A 15,296-nucleotide genomic window follows, 5' to 3' on the forward strand; every position below is an offset into this window, starting at 1 on the left:
TAATTATTTGAAATATTAAAATAATGAAACTGGCAAATAGATTTTTTTTTTAAAATTTAAAAGTAATGATTAAGAAAATAAAATTAAAAAATAAAAGTGAAAAGAAAAACGTATTGTCTTTATATATAATTATTCTTTCATACAGTATTTCTAAGAAATTTTTTAAAAGAGTATTGTTGTGAGGAACTTTTCTCAATCTATTCTAATTTATTATTCTTACGTGTTTATTTTGAAAAATAAAAAAATATATAGATAACATAGTGATATAATATAACTTGTTTATTATAAGCTAAATTACTAATTAGAACAAAAAAAAAATGTGTGATTGTCTATTTACCTAATTTATTGATGAGAATGGAACCTTTTTCGTTGGGATGGCAAAGATATAAAATTAAAAATATTCTGTTTCCTAAAAATAAAAATATATTTTCGAGAATGTGATGTCGAAAACATAACATTTTAGGTTTATTATGAGTGAATCATATTTTTCAGCAATCTTCGTTTTCATGAGAGTAATAAAAGCATGTTTTACTTGATTTCGATAGAGGAGGAATGCAAAAGCTAAATTTTATATAAAAGCGTCGGAATCATTTCGAAAGGATATATATATTTAGGAATAATTGAATCGAAGATAAAATTTGCGGGGGTTAGTATCCGAGGATATTTTTATATCCGTTTATAAATATATAGATGCGGATATTATACTATTCATGTTGGTGAATATTCACCACCTGCAAAAGATAAATTAAAAATTTAATTTATATTTTATTAAGTTAAATTTAATTAAAATTAAAATTAATTATATTTAATTAAAATTAAAATTAATTTAATTAAAGGTGTTCGGGAGTAGAAAATTGTATTTATTTTAAATATTTGTAGATGATGTTAGGTAAATATTAGATATATTAAAGATTACATTTTGAGTTTATGAACTATTTTATGTGTAAATAGTAGATATTAATGGTTAAGTAACTATATTATGTAAATATATTTATGAACCATGTTAGGTAAATATTACATTGAGTTTAGGATTTATTTTGATGTGTAAATAGTAAAGACAATATTGATTATTTTGTTCGTAATATATTGATTATCCGGACTGTATTCTGGGATTGAATTTTATGCAAGTTTGGACATGGATGGTAGCATATACAAATCTGATATATAAAAAAAGTCATTTTTTATTAAAAGTAAGACTTTTTATACATATTAAATTCATAAACCGATATAAAAGTAAGACATTTTATACCTATTTTGACAACAACAGGTGCTAAGAAGTGGATTTTAAGTCTAACTCAACCCCACAAAATCGGCTTGTAAGGTGAGGTTTGCACCTACTTATATACTCTAAATTGACTTTATCTCTAATCGATGTGAGACTTCTAACAACAGGTATAAAAAGTGAGACTTTTTACACTTATTCTGTTTATACTTGTTTTAGCAATAATAAATATAAAAAGTGAGATTTTGTATACGTATTCTGGAAATATCAAGTGATGATGTTTATTACAATTTAGGTGACTGCTTTCATCGATTTCTTTTACCCGTTTATGTTCGTTCTATCCTTGGTAATTTATTTTCAATCTTTGTAATTTTTATTATTCAATATATTTATTTGTCATTACTCTTGTGTTCTATTATTGATCTTAATTACATGATTTTATTGATTGCATATATGTGGATATTTGATTATTGAACACAATGCCATAACCTATACTAGAACAGAACTACTAATTAATTGAGCATCATAAAGTTCATCGTTAGTCATTTATAATATCAAAATATTGAACTAATGCGAACTTATAATAAAAATTGTTAAGACATTAAGATTTTTATTATTAAAGTTTAGACTTATCACTAAGAAATTAGGTATTTTACATGCAGTGTGATTGCTAAAGTAGGAAATATAAGTATATTGTTTAGTATTTTTTATATTGATTTGATGCATGAAATCTAATCTTAGTGAAATCTTTATCATAATAATTTCATAAATTTTATTGTTTTCTCAATTTTAGATTTATTTCATACACATTAACAAATTTCATTCTTTTAAATTTCTTAGCCTTAATTAATTAATAAACATATTTTTTTTCAAACAATGAAAGTTTTTGTGAAAAATGATACATAGACTTGTTCATTTTATTACTTGTACGATTTGATACTTATCAAATTTTGTAACATTTACATTTTCAATTTCTCAAACATTTTCATTTTAATCATCTTCATTCAACAATTATCTTAATTAGATTCCATCTCCATTTAAATAATTCCACTTTTATCTAAAATCAAAAAGTATGATCATCAAATGAATTTCTTATTGGTATTCATGTAAAATGATAATTCAATAAATTAAACTTATTTTTGAAATTGATTCCAATATAAAAGGTTTACACATTATCTTTGTATTAATTGTAGAATCTTGAAATAAAACGCCCTTATTTGGATTGAAAGACAGTTTTGCTAGTCCTATTTACAATAGATCCACGTCGAGCTTATTTGATTCACCAAAATAGAATAAACAAAGTATCAAATCAAAATTATCGAAAAACGCTTATATTTTAAAATATGATGTTGATGTATCTTGAATGGATTGAGATTAATTAATAATATATGATATGAGATTTTGTAAAATTAAAAATGTATTAATGAGTGAATAGTCCGTGGAATGTGGAATGAGTATTAAGTTAGGTAATTCATTATGACATTCATGTTCCAATGATATTCAAATAAACAAAAAGATATGTTAAACATTGTTCTTTATATGTTAAAATATAAATTTATAAGTCATTCTTACTTTATTGTTTTATCTATCAACTTGTATTTTTATAAAAGAAAAATAGAAATTAGAACGAGTCTTATATTATGAGTATTATATCATCTGTCCATTTTAGGTATTTTTAAATGTGTATTTTGAACATAAATTAAATATGACAGCCAGTTTTATGTTTGTTTTTATTTGAAACTATATATTCTTTTATGTATCATAAGAAATTTTGATATAAGAGAAATTTCAGAAATTTCAAAGATTTAAAATAAGAAAATTATGTTTCTTCTAATTGGTTTACCTTTCTTTTCGAAAAAAATATATTTTTTTAATAAACAATTCGTTGTAGGAATAATATTTTTTTATATGAAAATATTTCATAGATGTAAGAATATAGTATACATTTTTTATTAAAAGAAACCATGTACTCTCTAATGTAATATCACAGAGAAATTACGATTTCCTTAAAAGGCATGCTTATTATATTCATTGTTGTTCGCATTGCATATATAAAAAAAATTACTGTGATGTTGACTCATAGGTCGGCAAAGTGGACCCATGATCAAAATATATTTTATTTATGTGTTAATATTTTGTTTTGTGTAAAATTACAACAAAGAAATACTTTAAGAGTCTGCAGAAATCTTATTGTATTTGTAAGTTAGAGTATTAGAGTTAATATTTAAATTTTTAATAAAATGAATAGAAGGTCCATTAAAATAATATTAACATTTGAAATTGAGAGGAACAAAGATATTATAAGAATTAATGTTTCGGTTCCCGTTTCAGCAGAATATCCCATTTTCAAACATACAAAATGAAAAGTGTTTTTGCAAAGTAATTTCTTTTTTCCGAACATAGACTACAAGTTAAAACTCCAACCACACACTCTAATCTCCCAGCCTATGGTGAATAGGTTGTTAATAACCAAGTACAATCATCTTCAAATCTATAAAGATAGGTATTATTATGTCTATATACTCGTGGATACAACACAACCTTAAAAACATATTCATATTAGTTTAACATTATAAAGACAAAAATTATATTTTCGAGATAATTTTGAAACATGTTAATGTAAAAATATTATAATTCAACGCATAAAGCCTGTAAAGGAAATCAAGTTATTCCATGAATAATGTAAAAACAACTATTCTTTATATTTTTCATCCTTTATTTTCATGTAAACTAATATAATCCTAAAAAAAAACAATTAACATACTTAAATCGAAAAAATATTAAAAAAATTCTTCACATGACATTATTCTGGCTTATATATAATTTATTATACACATACTTAAATCGAAAAAGAATAGCGAATTGTTTTGGCATTTTCTATACTGTTAAAAAGGCCAGTGCACACAGACCGAAACTCAACTCCCTCATCCTTTTCTCTTCTCTCTCCAATCCACGATGAGGCTTCAACCGCACTTCGCGGCGGCCGTGGCGGCGTTTGTGGCGACCGCTTGGGTGGTGCACATGCGCAGCGACGTTCGGAAGTCAGGGGAAGACGTGGAAGGCATGCAGGATTGGCAGTACGAAGGTGTTTCGATTGACGGTGGCGTTGGACCGGAGAGTTTCGCCTTCGATCCTCGCGGCGAAGGGCCTTACACGGGCATTTCCGACGGTCGAATCATCAAATGGCAGCGCTCGGAGAATCGCTGGCTCAACTTTTCCGTTACTTCCTTGCAGAGGTGCGCTCTCTCTCTCTCTCTCTCTCTCTCTCTCTCTCTCTCTCTCTCTCTCTCTCTCTCTTCATGCTGCATGTGTACAAATTGGAGAAAATTACGCTTTATCCAAACTTTTTCATCTTCTCATGGAATCAAACAATTCCTAATTCAGTTAGTATTTGATGTTATTATTATAATTATTAATAGGGATAAAAAGATATCCAACATGTTTCTACAAGCTTCACGTGTGTCGATTGGTTGAGAGGTTTTTTATGCAAATTCAGCAAAAATCAAATTGAACTCATCCACAAATTCACCCCCAAGCTCATCGTATTGTCAGTTTACCTAAAATGATTCAATTTATGCTTTTAACTAATTAATCAATCAATAAAACCTAATCCACCTATTTAGACTATAATTCTATCAGACTTCGAAATATGTTAATTTAGTTTGTTTCACATAGAGAAAGGACTAAAACGAGTGTACATAAGTAACAAAAAAGTGGAAAACATGTTAAATATAATAACATATTGGTTATTTGATTTCGTTAAGAAAAACGGAAAAAAGAAAAAGAAACACGTTAGGGTATAATAATTCATTCACCCTTCTCAAAGTAGTGAATGATACGAAACGGAGAAAGTGAAATAAATACGTGATAAAGGAAAATAAATGAATGAGAAATAGAATATTGCTTGTTTGCTTTAAGAGAAATATAAGCAAAATAATATAAAAATAAAACTGTAAAGTTATTTGTTTTAACAAAAGAAAATAAGAGAAATCACAGTGTATTCTGTTTTCATGTAATCAAGCTTTGCAAATTGATTATGCCTTAAACATGATGAGTTAGAGTTTAGCAAAATTATTATAGGGAGATTGCTTTGATATTAATTAATTATTTAAGACTTAAAGTAAACATAAAATTTAAGACTTATATATAATAAATATACTGTGATCAATTTCATTTTATTTTAAAACTATTTTATTTATCTAAGCACTATACATATATTGCATATTTAATTAAAGTATTTATCAAATATAAATTTACTTAAATGTTTAATTTGTTATGTTTTTATAACTAATTAGGATATGAAATGGAATTTTTATTTTATTAAAGTATAAACAATGTGTTTAAGTCAAACATTAAAATTAATATATTATGAATATGTATTCAGAAAAGATTATTTTCCCAGTAAAAAGAAAGTTATAAAATAATATTGATGTGAGACTCTTTCACACAATCACTAATAAAAAAAATAAAAATTGTAATACATAATTACATTACATTAAACAATTGGAGAAGAAAAGTACGTCCCCTAAATTAAATATATAGTTTCTAAATAAAGTAAATATCACCTAAACAGTATTCATTAAGGTCCAAATTGGACAAAAATTGAAAGATATAATTACAATTTGGGTTGCATTAAATAGTCATATATGAAGAATTGTGATTGGTTGAAAAGCATTTGAATTCTCTACAGCTGTCCACCCCTACAGCAGCATATCAATCTTTCATAATCGGTCATGTAATCATTTTTTTACATTCTCACTTTTAATAGCCGTTAGATCTAAATGTAATGGCTAAGATTACTGTTGTCGAGGTAGTATGGCTGTAGAGGATTCATGCGCTGGTTTTGGTGGAAACATTTGGTTTGTTGGGAAAACTGTTCTTTTACTACCTGTTCAAGATACCGTGGGCCCAATCTAAAGCTTTATTTATTTTTCTTGCTTATTCATCCTCCTCTCTGTCTAACCATAATAATGAAGGGAGTTTTTGCTACATTTATATTTTAAAAATAATAATTTTCATTTTTTAGATCCACACTTATATAAAGAATAATATCAGGGATCTTTATTTTATTTTATTTTTTTAAGCTTATAGAAAATGCTATTTATGATTTTTTGAAGTTTTATCTAAAAATCATTTTGAAGTTTGAAATATTTTATCAAAATAGTAAATTAAAGTGAGTTCAACAATGAAGTTAACTCAAATTAATCGGATAAACAAAGAATTGCCTTTTGTTCCCTGGGTTTAAATTTATGTGCTAATCTTCATATAATCTTGAAAGTTGAAATAAACTAAAGAGGAAATTGGCGAAAAAAAAAACTAGGACTCTGTTGAATTAGAGAAAGCAAAAATAAATAAACTGAGACGTATAGAATAAAAAAATATAATTTTTCCTAAACAAAATGGATTTGATTTCCAAAAAATAAGAAAATGAGCAAATAACATGTAGAAGAGTGGCACCATCATTATTTTGATCTCCTATCGGATCCTGGAGGACGACTCGATGATAGAAAGAGAGAAAGATGACAAGTGATGAAAATGAGAAGGTTGATAAGGTTGTGGTTGGCAGGAATGAAGAGTGTGGAGGAGCATACGAGGAGCATGCGAAGAAAGAGCACGTGTGTGGGCGTCCACTTGGGTTGTGCTTTAGCATGGTATCCAATGAACTTTATATTGCAGATGCTTACAATGGCTTAGTTGTTGTTGGCCCCAATGGTGGCACTCCATCAAGACTCATATCAACTTTAGATGTACAAGAAGAAAAAGAACCCTTGGCTTTTTCAAATGGTTTGGATGTTGATCAACGAACTGGTGCAGTCTACTTCACCACCAGTAGTTCTAAATATCAAAGGAGGTATTCTCACAAACATTAAGATTCATCCAATCATATTTTCCCTTGAAGATTTAATAATATTTCTGGAATGCAGGAATTACATCTCTTTGATCTTGAGCAGAGATAAATCGGGGAGACTAATGAAATACGAGCCAGAAACTGAACAACTTAGCATTGTTCTAAACAATCTCTCATTTGCAAACGGTGTAGCTTTAAGCAAAGATGGTGATTACATTCTAATAATAGAGACGACAACATGCAGAGTATTAAGGTATTGGCTAGAAACTCCAAAAGCGGGAACATTGGAAGTGTTTGCTGAAGTACCAGGTTTCCCAGACAACATTAAACTAAGTCCAAGAGGGGGGTTTTGGGTGGGAATTTACTCAAGAAGAGAGAAATTTATCGAATGGATTCTATCATATCCATGGATTGGAAAAGTTTTGCTTTCACTTCCTTTGGACATTACAAAAGCTTATTCGTATTTGGCTAAGTTAAAAAGAAGTAGTGGAATGGCAATTAGGCTAAGTGAGGATGGATATATATTAGAAGTTGTTGAAGACAAAAAATGGAACAAAGGAAGGTCTATCAGTGAAGTGGAGGAAAGAGATGGAATATTATGGGTTGGATCCATTGATGCACCTTTTGTTTCTAAATATAATATTCCTGTGTCAAAACAAAACAACAAGTAAAAGAAATTTGAAGATATACTTGTATTGTTTTCCACTGTGATGTTGTTTTAGATTTCTAATTTGGAATATCAATATTGCAACCCTTACACAAAACTCCAACACTCTTGTCTTAGTGGAATACTATATGTTTTTTGTCATTTACAAAGTTGTGGCCCATACCATGTCTAATGATGTGTGGTGCAATTCTCAATAAGATACGTTTTTTTTACGTAACTAGTAGGAGAAAAATTACGCATATAGGCAAATTCGAAAATTATTACCCTTATGGGTAAATTGTGTTTACTGAGAACGACTTTAAGTCTAGAAGACGCGCTTCCTACACACGGTTTCAGCTGGTTTTGAAATGTTCAAAGGAAATCGTGCCATCTACTCATTTACGTAATTTTTCTAAATAAGTACCCCAATTTCGTAGGAAAACCGTAAAACTATAATATCTAACAACAACATGAATGAACTATTTATTTCTCAATATTGATTAACTTAGTAATCCTTTTAAAACCTCTTAAAACATTCTATAAACTTCTATGTTGTATTTCAGTCTAAATTTATAATACATAATACATTCTTTACAATCAAAACAAAAGAAAAATTTACGGAAAACTATAAACTTCTTATTTGTTGTTAGCAAAGAAAATATATGTGTTTAATTGATGATGATTTTGATGAAAATCAATTATCTTCTTTTCGTCATTCATTATCTAAGTTTGATTAAAAACTGAAAAATATTAATCCATTTTTAAGATAATTTTGAACGTATTCACTTTTAAAAACTAGTTTTATACTGTTTCTCATCATAATATACGTTATTAACTATATAATCAACTATGTTAAAAAAAATAAATTGTGTTAGTCAAAATTATTTTTTACAAAAAATAAATGATTATTTAAGGTAATAATCAATTATACATTTATAAAAAAATTCAATTCCTAAGAAATCCATTATGTTTAATAATAATATAATATGTTGATTGAAAATTATTTCTAGAAAATTAATGGTGAGAAAATATTATACTATAAAAACAATTAAGATAAATATTTTCATATGAATAAAATGATTTTTATCAATAAAATTTAAATAAATAAATTAACCTAAAATTTAAAAGAGTAAAAAAAATATCAATATATAATGGTAAAAAAAATTTATATACTATAAAAAAAAATTTATGATAAATATTTTTCTATAATTAAAATTACTTTTACAAATAAAACTTAAATGAATTAATTAATTAGTTAGCATAAGAATTAAAAGAATAATAAAATATTAATAATTATTTGTGAAATAATCTTATACTATAGAAATAAATTTGAAATAAATGTTTTCGAATAATTAAAATTATTTTTGTCAATAAACCAAAAATAATGAATTAATTAATTATTAAAAAAATTAAAAGAGTAATAGAATATCAATAATTAATGTTGAGAAAATATCATACCATGGAAAGAGAAATCTGAAATAAATGTTTTTCTATAAATTAAAATTATTTTTATTAATAAAATTTAAATAAATTAATTAATTAACTAACCCAAAAATTAAATGAGTAAAAAAATTATCAATAATTAATAATAAAAAATAATATAGTTTAAAAAAACAATTTATGATAAATATTTTCCTTTAGTTAAAATTAATTTTATAAATAAAATTTAAATTAATTAATTAATTAATTAACTTAAAAATAAAATTTTTAATAAAATATCAATAATTTATAATTAAGAATGCATAATTAAAATTATTAATCTAATTTTTAATAATAAATATTTTAAGAATTTTATCAATGAATTTTAAAATTTTAAATATAAATAAATTTTATCAAAATTGGTGAGTGAATTATTGATAAATTTTTTCATTTGATAATTTTTTTCGGTAAAGAAAATTAAATTTTAAAATTAATTAATAAATTTATTTGATAATTCAAATTTATTAACAAATTTATTTCTTTCGATAAAATTTTATCCAAAAAGTTTTATAGAATTGTGTGATCTATTTGTTCTTTAAAATTTTTAACTAATAAATATATTCATTTTTGTTAAGAAAAATAACATTTAGTTAATAAACATCAGGGTAAAAAAAATTCGATAAAGAAATATAATAATTAATATATTTAAAATTATTCAGATTTTTATAACTAAGACAAAAAAAATAAAATTACCTGTATCTCTTATACATAGCACTACAGGTGGTATTATTATCTGTTTTTTCAATAAAACTCCGCTCTATCATCACATAATTAAAAAAAAAAACATAAAAAATCACATAAAATCTCCATAATAAAAAATTACAAAAATTCTAATTAAACCTCACTTTCTACTTTTTAGAAGTCCATTAGTAGAAACTTTCTTTTAATTTATCAGAGTAGCTAAGTAATGATAAGGCGTTTACTAACAGACTTTTCCGGGTGAAGTCAAAGTATTGGCATGTCCAAATATTCCTGATATCTTCTCTTTCAAACAAGTATGTTAAGTGAAGCTAAAAGAATTAAGATTTAAGGCAGAAGAAAAGAAAGAATTGAACAAGAGTTGCAACAACCATGTCAGAATCAAACGCAATTGCAAATGGATTGGCTGGTGCAGGTGGTGGAATCATTGCTCAAATCATCACTTATCCTCTTCAAACGGTACTCTCTCTTTCTCTATATGCTTCTCTCTTTGGCCTTGCGACCAACTCCCTTGAAAATTTTCAGGTAAACACGCGTCAGCAAACTGAGAGAACACTCAAGAGGAACAAGCAAAGTTTGCCCTCTAACACAACCACTGCTCCTGGCACTCTTCTTCAGATCTTTCAGGTTCAAATTTTGCTCTTTTTTCTCATTTGATTGGTTTATTTTATGATGGTATATTCATTATATTTGTGACCCTTTTTCAGGTCATTAGAACTGAGGGTTGGGGTGGACTCTACAGTGGCCTCAAGCCTTCTCTTCTTGGAACTGCTGCTTCTCAGGTTCTCAGTTTTCGACCATACCCCACATGGCAAATCCTAGCAATACACCCTTGTGAAATCTCTACTTATTATTGATTCAACATTTTATGAAATTACATAAGTGTGCTGGTTTCACTTCTTATGTAATGAACTTCAGTCATGAATTTGTTGTTTTCAATAAAATTTGACCAGTAAAGAAGATTGTCTTAGAAACAACTTTGAATATGTTGCTAGCTAGCACTCTTCTACACTATAATTGCTTTTGTTCGTTATTCATTATTCACCTCTTATAAGATGCAAAATTCAAGGCTTAAGGCATGAGGTATAATTTTATTGGTTTCACTTATTTAATGCATTTCACACATGAGGTACATTTTTAACACCTCTCTACAGATAATAGCTTATGCTTATTATATAGTATTCGCCTGTTATAAGACGCAAAATTCAAGCCTCAAGACACGGTGTGTGGTAAATGAGATTGTGTCTAGCGAAAGGGGCTAGTCTCCAATAACCTCATGAATTAAGATTCAAATATTTATTGAAAGTGGTGCTCAAACTTAATGTTTGACTGTGTCTTGGAAAATATTACATCTGAAGGAGGATACATGTGGTGTGGGAAACCATTAAACCAAAAACAAAGTAACATGACTACTCAGTGAGTTGTGGGGTAGTTATCTAATGCTTATTTTTCTGTTTTCAGGGCATTTACTACTATTTCTATCAAGTTTTCAAGAACAAGGCAGTGGCGATTGCAGCTGCACGGAAAGTGAAAGGGCGTGGAGATGGTACTGTTGGGATGTTTGGTTGGCTTGTTGTGGCTGCAATTGCTGGGTGACTATTCCATCATACAAATTTTATTTGAATGTTGCATTTCAGGATAAACATGTTTGTGTTGTGTTGGTGATACTAAACCCAACTTCTCTCTCTTTGCTTGATATTCTTGTTGGAATTGTCTTATTTTTCAGGTCCTTGAATGTGTTGCTGACAAATCCAATATGGGTTTTAGTGACTCGGATGCAGGTGCTTTCAGATGCTTTTATTTTCTTCCTGGACTGTTTTATATGATTATAGGTTGTCAAACAAAATTCTGGTTGCTTTTCATTAGATCTTTTTCTTTTCTATTTCATAAATACGGTCACTTACAGTGAGACATTATGTATGTTAAGTTAATTTTAGTTTATAGATATCTTAATTTCATTTTTTCTTCTTATTTTTCTCTTCTAAAAATTTTATGAACAAGTTTCTCTGAACATATCCTTAACCTTTAACTGAGTCAAATGGTGTCGTGTAATCTATGTATCTTGTGTCTAAAAGTTGTGTTACGTCTAACAAAAAGTTCAATAATTTTCACATGAAAGTGCCGGGATGTGGCTTAAAGCCAAAAAGAGTTAGAATCCACAGACTTTGAATGCTTAAAGCTGGATACTATTTGATTGCCCTGTTGCTACACTCAAACCATGCATCCATGATTTTGGTCTAGTGTCAATGATGTGTGACATTTTATATTTTGATTCTAGACTCATACTCAAGCAGAAAGGAAAATTATGGAGGAAAAGAAAGAAGCTTTAAGGAAGGCTGCTTCTGAAAGCGCCATAGCAGATTCCACATTGCAAGATAAATTGGATGAACTGAATTCTATAAAACCTCGACCATTTGGAACTATACATGCAGTAGGTCTCTTATTTCATTTTCCTTCTCTGACTACTGTTTATTCTTTACATTGGTCAGGGATTGAGTGTGATTTTTCTTCTTGTTCTTGTTCTTGTTCTTGTTATTTTTACATCTCTCTGGATAACTGTTCAAACCATAAATTTGAATTATAACAACACCAATCGAGTTTTATTTTTCCAAATCTTTAGAAATTTTAGTTTTTTTATATCAGGAAAAATTATCTGTCGTTTGACATTCTCCATGCTCCACTTTGTCAGAAACAAAAAGTGGTTGGGTCTTCCTGCAATTACTATCACGATCTTCTTGTTGAAGTGTTTATATGTTATATTGTTAAAAACAAAAGGCATGGATTATTCAAAGGGTTGTCCTGGTTGGCAATATAAAGAATACAACTCTACCTAAGATTTGCATATTCCCAGCTAAATTATCACTTTCGCTTCTGTTCATTCTGATATGAATCGTTGTTTTGGTTAAAAGGCTAAAGAAGTCTACAATGAAGCGGGTACAGTAGGATTTTGGAAGGGTGTCTTCCCTGCCCTTATTATGGTCAGCCTCATCACTTGTTTTTAATATGCACCAAGTTTATGTGTAATATTTGTATAATCTCCGTATCTTTGAGAATTTTCATTTCAGGTATGTAATCCATCAATTCAGTTTATGATTTATGAAAGCTCATTAAAGCATCTAAGGGCAAAACGTGCCGCTAAGAAGCAAGGGAATACAAGTATATCCGCTTTGGAGGTAATGAAATAAGTGGAAAACATGTTGCAGAAGAACATTTTGAGTTGTTTCATGCGAGTTTATATATATAAATATATATATATATATATATATATATAGATATCTTTCCATGCTTCGAATATTAGTAAATAAGCATCGTCCTATCCTTCAAAAAGGTCTTTTTGGTGGGAGCAATAGCTAAGCTTGGAGCCACTGTGACAACATATCCATTACTAGTTGTGAAGGTAAATCCACCAATAGTTCCTTCATTTTTTTCCTCACTTATTTATTATTAATATAAAACCTCATGAAGTGATCATTAGTATAGGGCGTGCTTATGATCCACTTCAAAGTATATATCCTACAAATCATCAATCATTGGTCCACTATTGTATTAAATAACATTCCAGGAAATGAAACCATAGTTTTCTTTCTCTTCAAGTCTTGGTACAGCAAAGAGTTTGATTCTTTTGCAGTTTTCTGCAGAGTCTCATCATGTCTTAAATACACTTGCATTATAACACTCTTGTATGTGCGTGATGATTAATACCACTACATGTTTCTTTGTACACAGTCAAGGCTTCAAGCAAAACAGGAGATTGGTGGAAATAACTCCTTAAGATACTCAGGTTTGCTTTTAGATAGATGAGCTATAGCTTGATTAGCCTTTGGATGTTGTGAATATATTTTTCTTTTGTTTTAACCTCATTCTTACCAATATCTGGTTGAAGCGATCAATGTTCATTGATTTTCTGCTATTTGTTAAATATTAAAGCTATGGAATCATTAACATTGTGACTGAAACTTCGTTAGCTGCTGTTCAAAGTGGTTTATATTCCCAGTACACAAAAAGAGGAATAAAAGGGAAGAAAAAGTGTGCTATTTGTTATTTTACTTAAGAGGAGTGCTAACAACACTTGAAATCCACCTAATTAGTGATCTTTGATCAATTTTAAGTTGTAGTCAAGAGTCATAGAGAGTATACAGATTCTTGGAAAATTCTTATATTTTGAGTTTGACTTTAACTCAATCCTACAAAAATCAATTTATGAAATACGGATTAATTTTTTATAGACTTTGTTTTGTTCTTACTTCAAGTCTTAGGACTTTGATTTCTTTGGATACATGCCTGTGATATAAACCGCTTTTTCTTCATTTTAATTTAGAACTTCTTTATCTTTAAGCCTTTCACTTACTATCATCAACAATCATAACAAGAAAGAAAACAAAACTATTCCACTTTGTCAAAGTATGTCTTCCTATTTCTAAAGCTATAAATGCAGGTACTTTTGATGCTGTACTTAAAATGATCCGTTATGAAGGAATAACAGGCTTCTATAAGGGGATGAGCACAAAGATAGTGCAGAGTGTTTTTGCAGCCTCTGTTCTATTTATGATCAAAGAGGAGCTTGTTAAGGCTTTTATAGTTCTAACCAATAAGAGCAAAAAAGTTTCATCAAATTTGAGTAGTTGACATTTTTACCATATGAAAGCGATAATAAGTATATCACTCGGTTTACCTTTCCCTATTGTTTATTCACTGATTGTGGGGAGAGAGAGGTGAAGTCCTCACCAAAATAATGGATGAAGTTAACTCCACTAGTGCAGATGAGCCATCCTTATGTTATCCCTTTGGCATGCAGTGCTGCAGAACTCCTTGGAATTTCTCATAGTTCATTTCAAGAACCAAGGAACTGAGAACATTCAACAATCATGAGAGTGACTTCTTCCAACAGCAGTGTTATGCAAGCATTCTTTTCCAAAGAATTAAAAACCAAAGTGCTTTGTGTATAATTCTTGAATAAATTAACAGACAATCATTATGCTGAGCCATTGAATTGCATGTATATTGGTATGGTAAGAAAAGTTCATATGTCATCATGGATAAATACACTACAGTGACAGATAATTTTTTTTTCCATCTGCAATGAGTTGTTTATGTACCTTATGTTTGGTTGATTTGAATGTGCTTGATTGAAAACTGGAAAGAGGGTATCGATATATAACTTATAAGAAATTAAAATGCCAAAGATTTTTAATACACAACATGATGAGTAAGTGATTGAAAAGCTTTGTTTGTCTGTGTAGAGAGTAATGAACAAAACTGTTTGATTTGAATAGAAGAGAATTTTATTATTGACATTTTGGATTTAGCTAATAACACTCTTACCTTGTAACCACTCGTAAATTAATCCAAAAGTTATATAATCATATAGAGTAATTAGTTTCGTAGTTATATAATCAAATGAA

General features: G+C 28.3%; 2 protein-coding genes across 3 annotated transcripts; both read left to right on the forward strand.

Annotated features, from left to right (window-relative positions):
- Positions 1 to 4,092: 4,092 nt before the first annotated feature.
- LOC108327117 (protein STRICTOSIDINE SYNTHASE-LIKE 2) lies at positions 4,093 to 7,834 on the forward strand. The gene is made up of 3 exons (XM_017560848.2): positions 4,093 to 4,458; positions 6,789 to 7,073; positions 7,147 to 7,834. The coding sequence occupies exons 1-3, from the start codon at positions 4,178 to 4,180 to the stop codon at positions 7,739 to 7,741; spliced, it is 1,161 nt and encodes a 386-aa protein (XP_017416337.1). The 5' UTR covers positions 4,093 to 4,177; the 3' UTR covers positions 7,742 to 7,834.
- A 2,277-nt stretch (positions 7,835 to 10,111) lies between these two features.
- LOC108326912 (peroxisomal nicotinamide adenine dinucleotide carrier) lies at positions 10,112 to 14,994 on the forward strand. Of its 2 annotated transcripts, none has more exons than XM_017560520.2 (11): positions 10,112 to 10,353; positions 10,420 to 10,521; positions 10,602 to 10,676; positions 11,356 to 11,486; positions 11,621 to 11,675; positions 12,173 to 12,325; positions 12,804 to 12,872; positions 12,960 to 13,067; positions 13,223 to 13,291; positions 13,621 to 13,675; positions 14,690 to 14,994. In XM_017560520.2, the coding sequence occupies exons 1-11, from the start codon at positions 10,267 to 10,269 to the stop codon at positions 14,761 to 14,763; spliced, it is 978 nt and encodes a 325-aa protein (XP_017416009.1). In that variant the 5' UTR covers positions 10,112 to 10,266; the 3' UTR covers positions 14,764 to 14,994. The 2 variants fall into 2 exon arrangements, with proteins under 2 accessions (XP_017416009.1, XP_017416008.1); XM_017560519.2 differs by having other exon boundaries at positions 10,113 to 10,353; positions 14,330 to 14,994.
- Positions 14,995 to 15,296: the final 302 nt, after the last annotated feature.

This window comes from Vigna angularis, chromosome 2 (genome assembly GCF_016808095.1).
Source record: "Vigna angularis cultivar LongXiaoDou No.4 chromosome 2, ASM1680809v1, whole genome shotgun sequence".
Lineage (NCBI taxonomy): Eukaryota > Viridiplantae > Streptophyta > Magnoliopsida > Fabales > Fabaceae > Vigna > Vigna angularis.

Bases quoted from the DNA above. Each gene is read 5' to 3' on its own strand.
- LOC108327117 (XM_017560848.2), top strand. From the start codon at position 4,178: ATGAGGCTTCAACCGCACTTCGCGGCGGCCGTGGCGGCGTTTGTGGCG. The intron at 4,459-6,788 runs GTGCGCTCTCTC...TGTGGTTGGCAG, and splicing joins TCCGTTACTTCCTTGCAGAG to GAATGAAGAGTGTGGAGGAG. The intron at 7,074-7,146 runs GTATTCTCACAA...TCTGGAATGCAG, and splicing joins AGTTCTAAATATCAAAGGAG to GAATTACATCTCTTTGATCT.
- LOC108326912 (XM_017560519.2), top strand. From the start codon at position 10,267: ATGTCAGAATCAAACGCAATTGCAAATGGATTGGCTGGTGCAGGTGGT. The intron at 11,487-11,620 runs GTGACTATTCCA...CTTATTTTTCAG, and splicing joins GTTGTGGCTGCAATTGCTGG to GTCCTTGAATGTGTTGCTGA. The intron at 13,292-13,620 runs GTAAATCCACCA...CTTTGTACACAG, and splicing joins ATCCATTACTAGTTGTGAAG to TCAAGGCTTCAAGCAAAACA.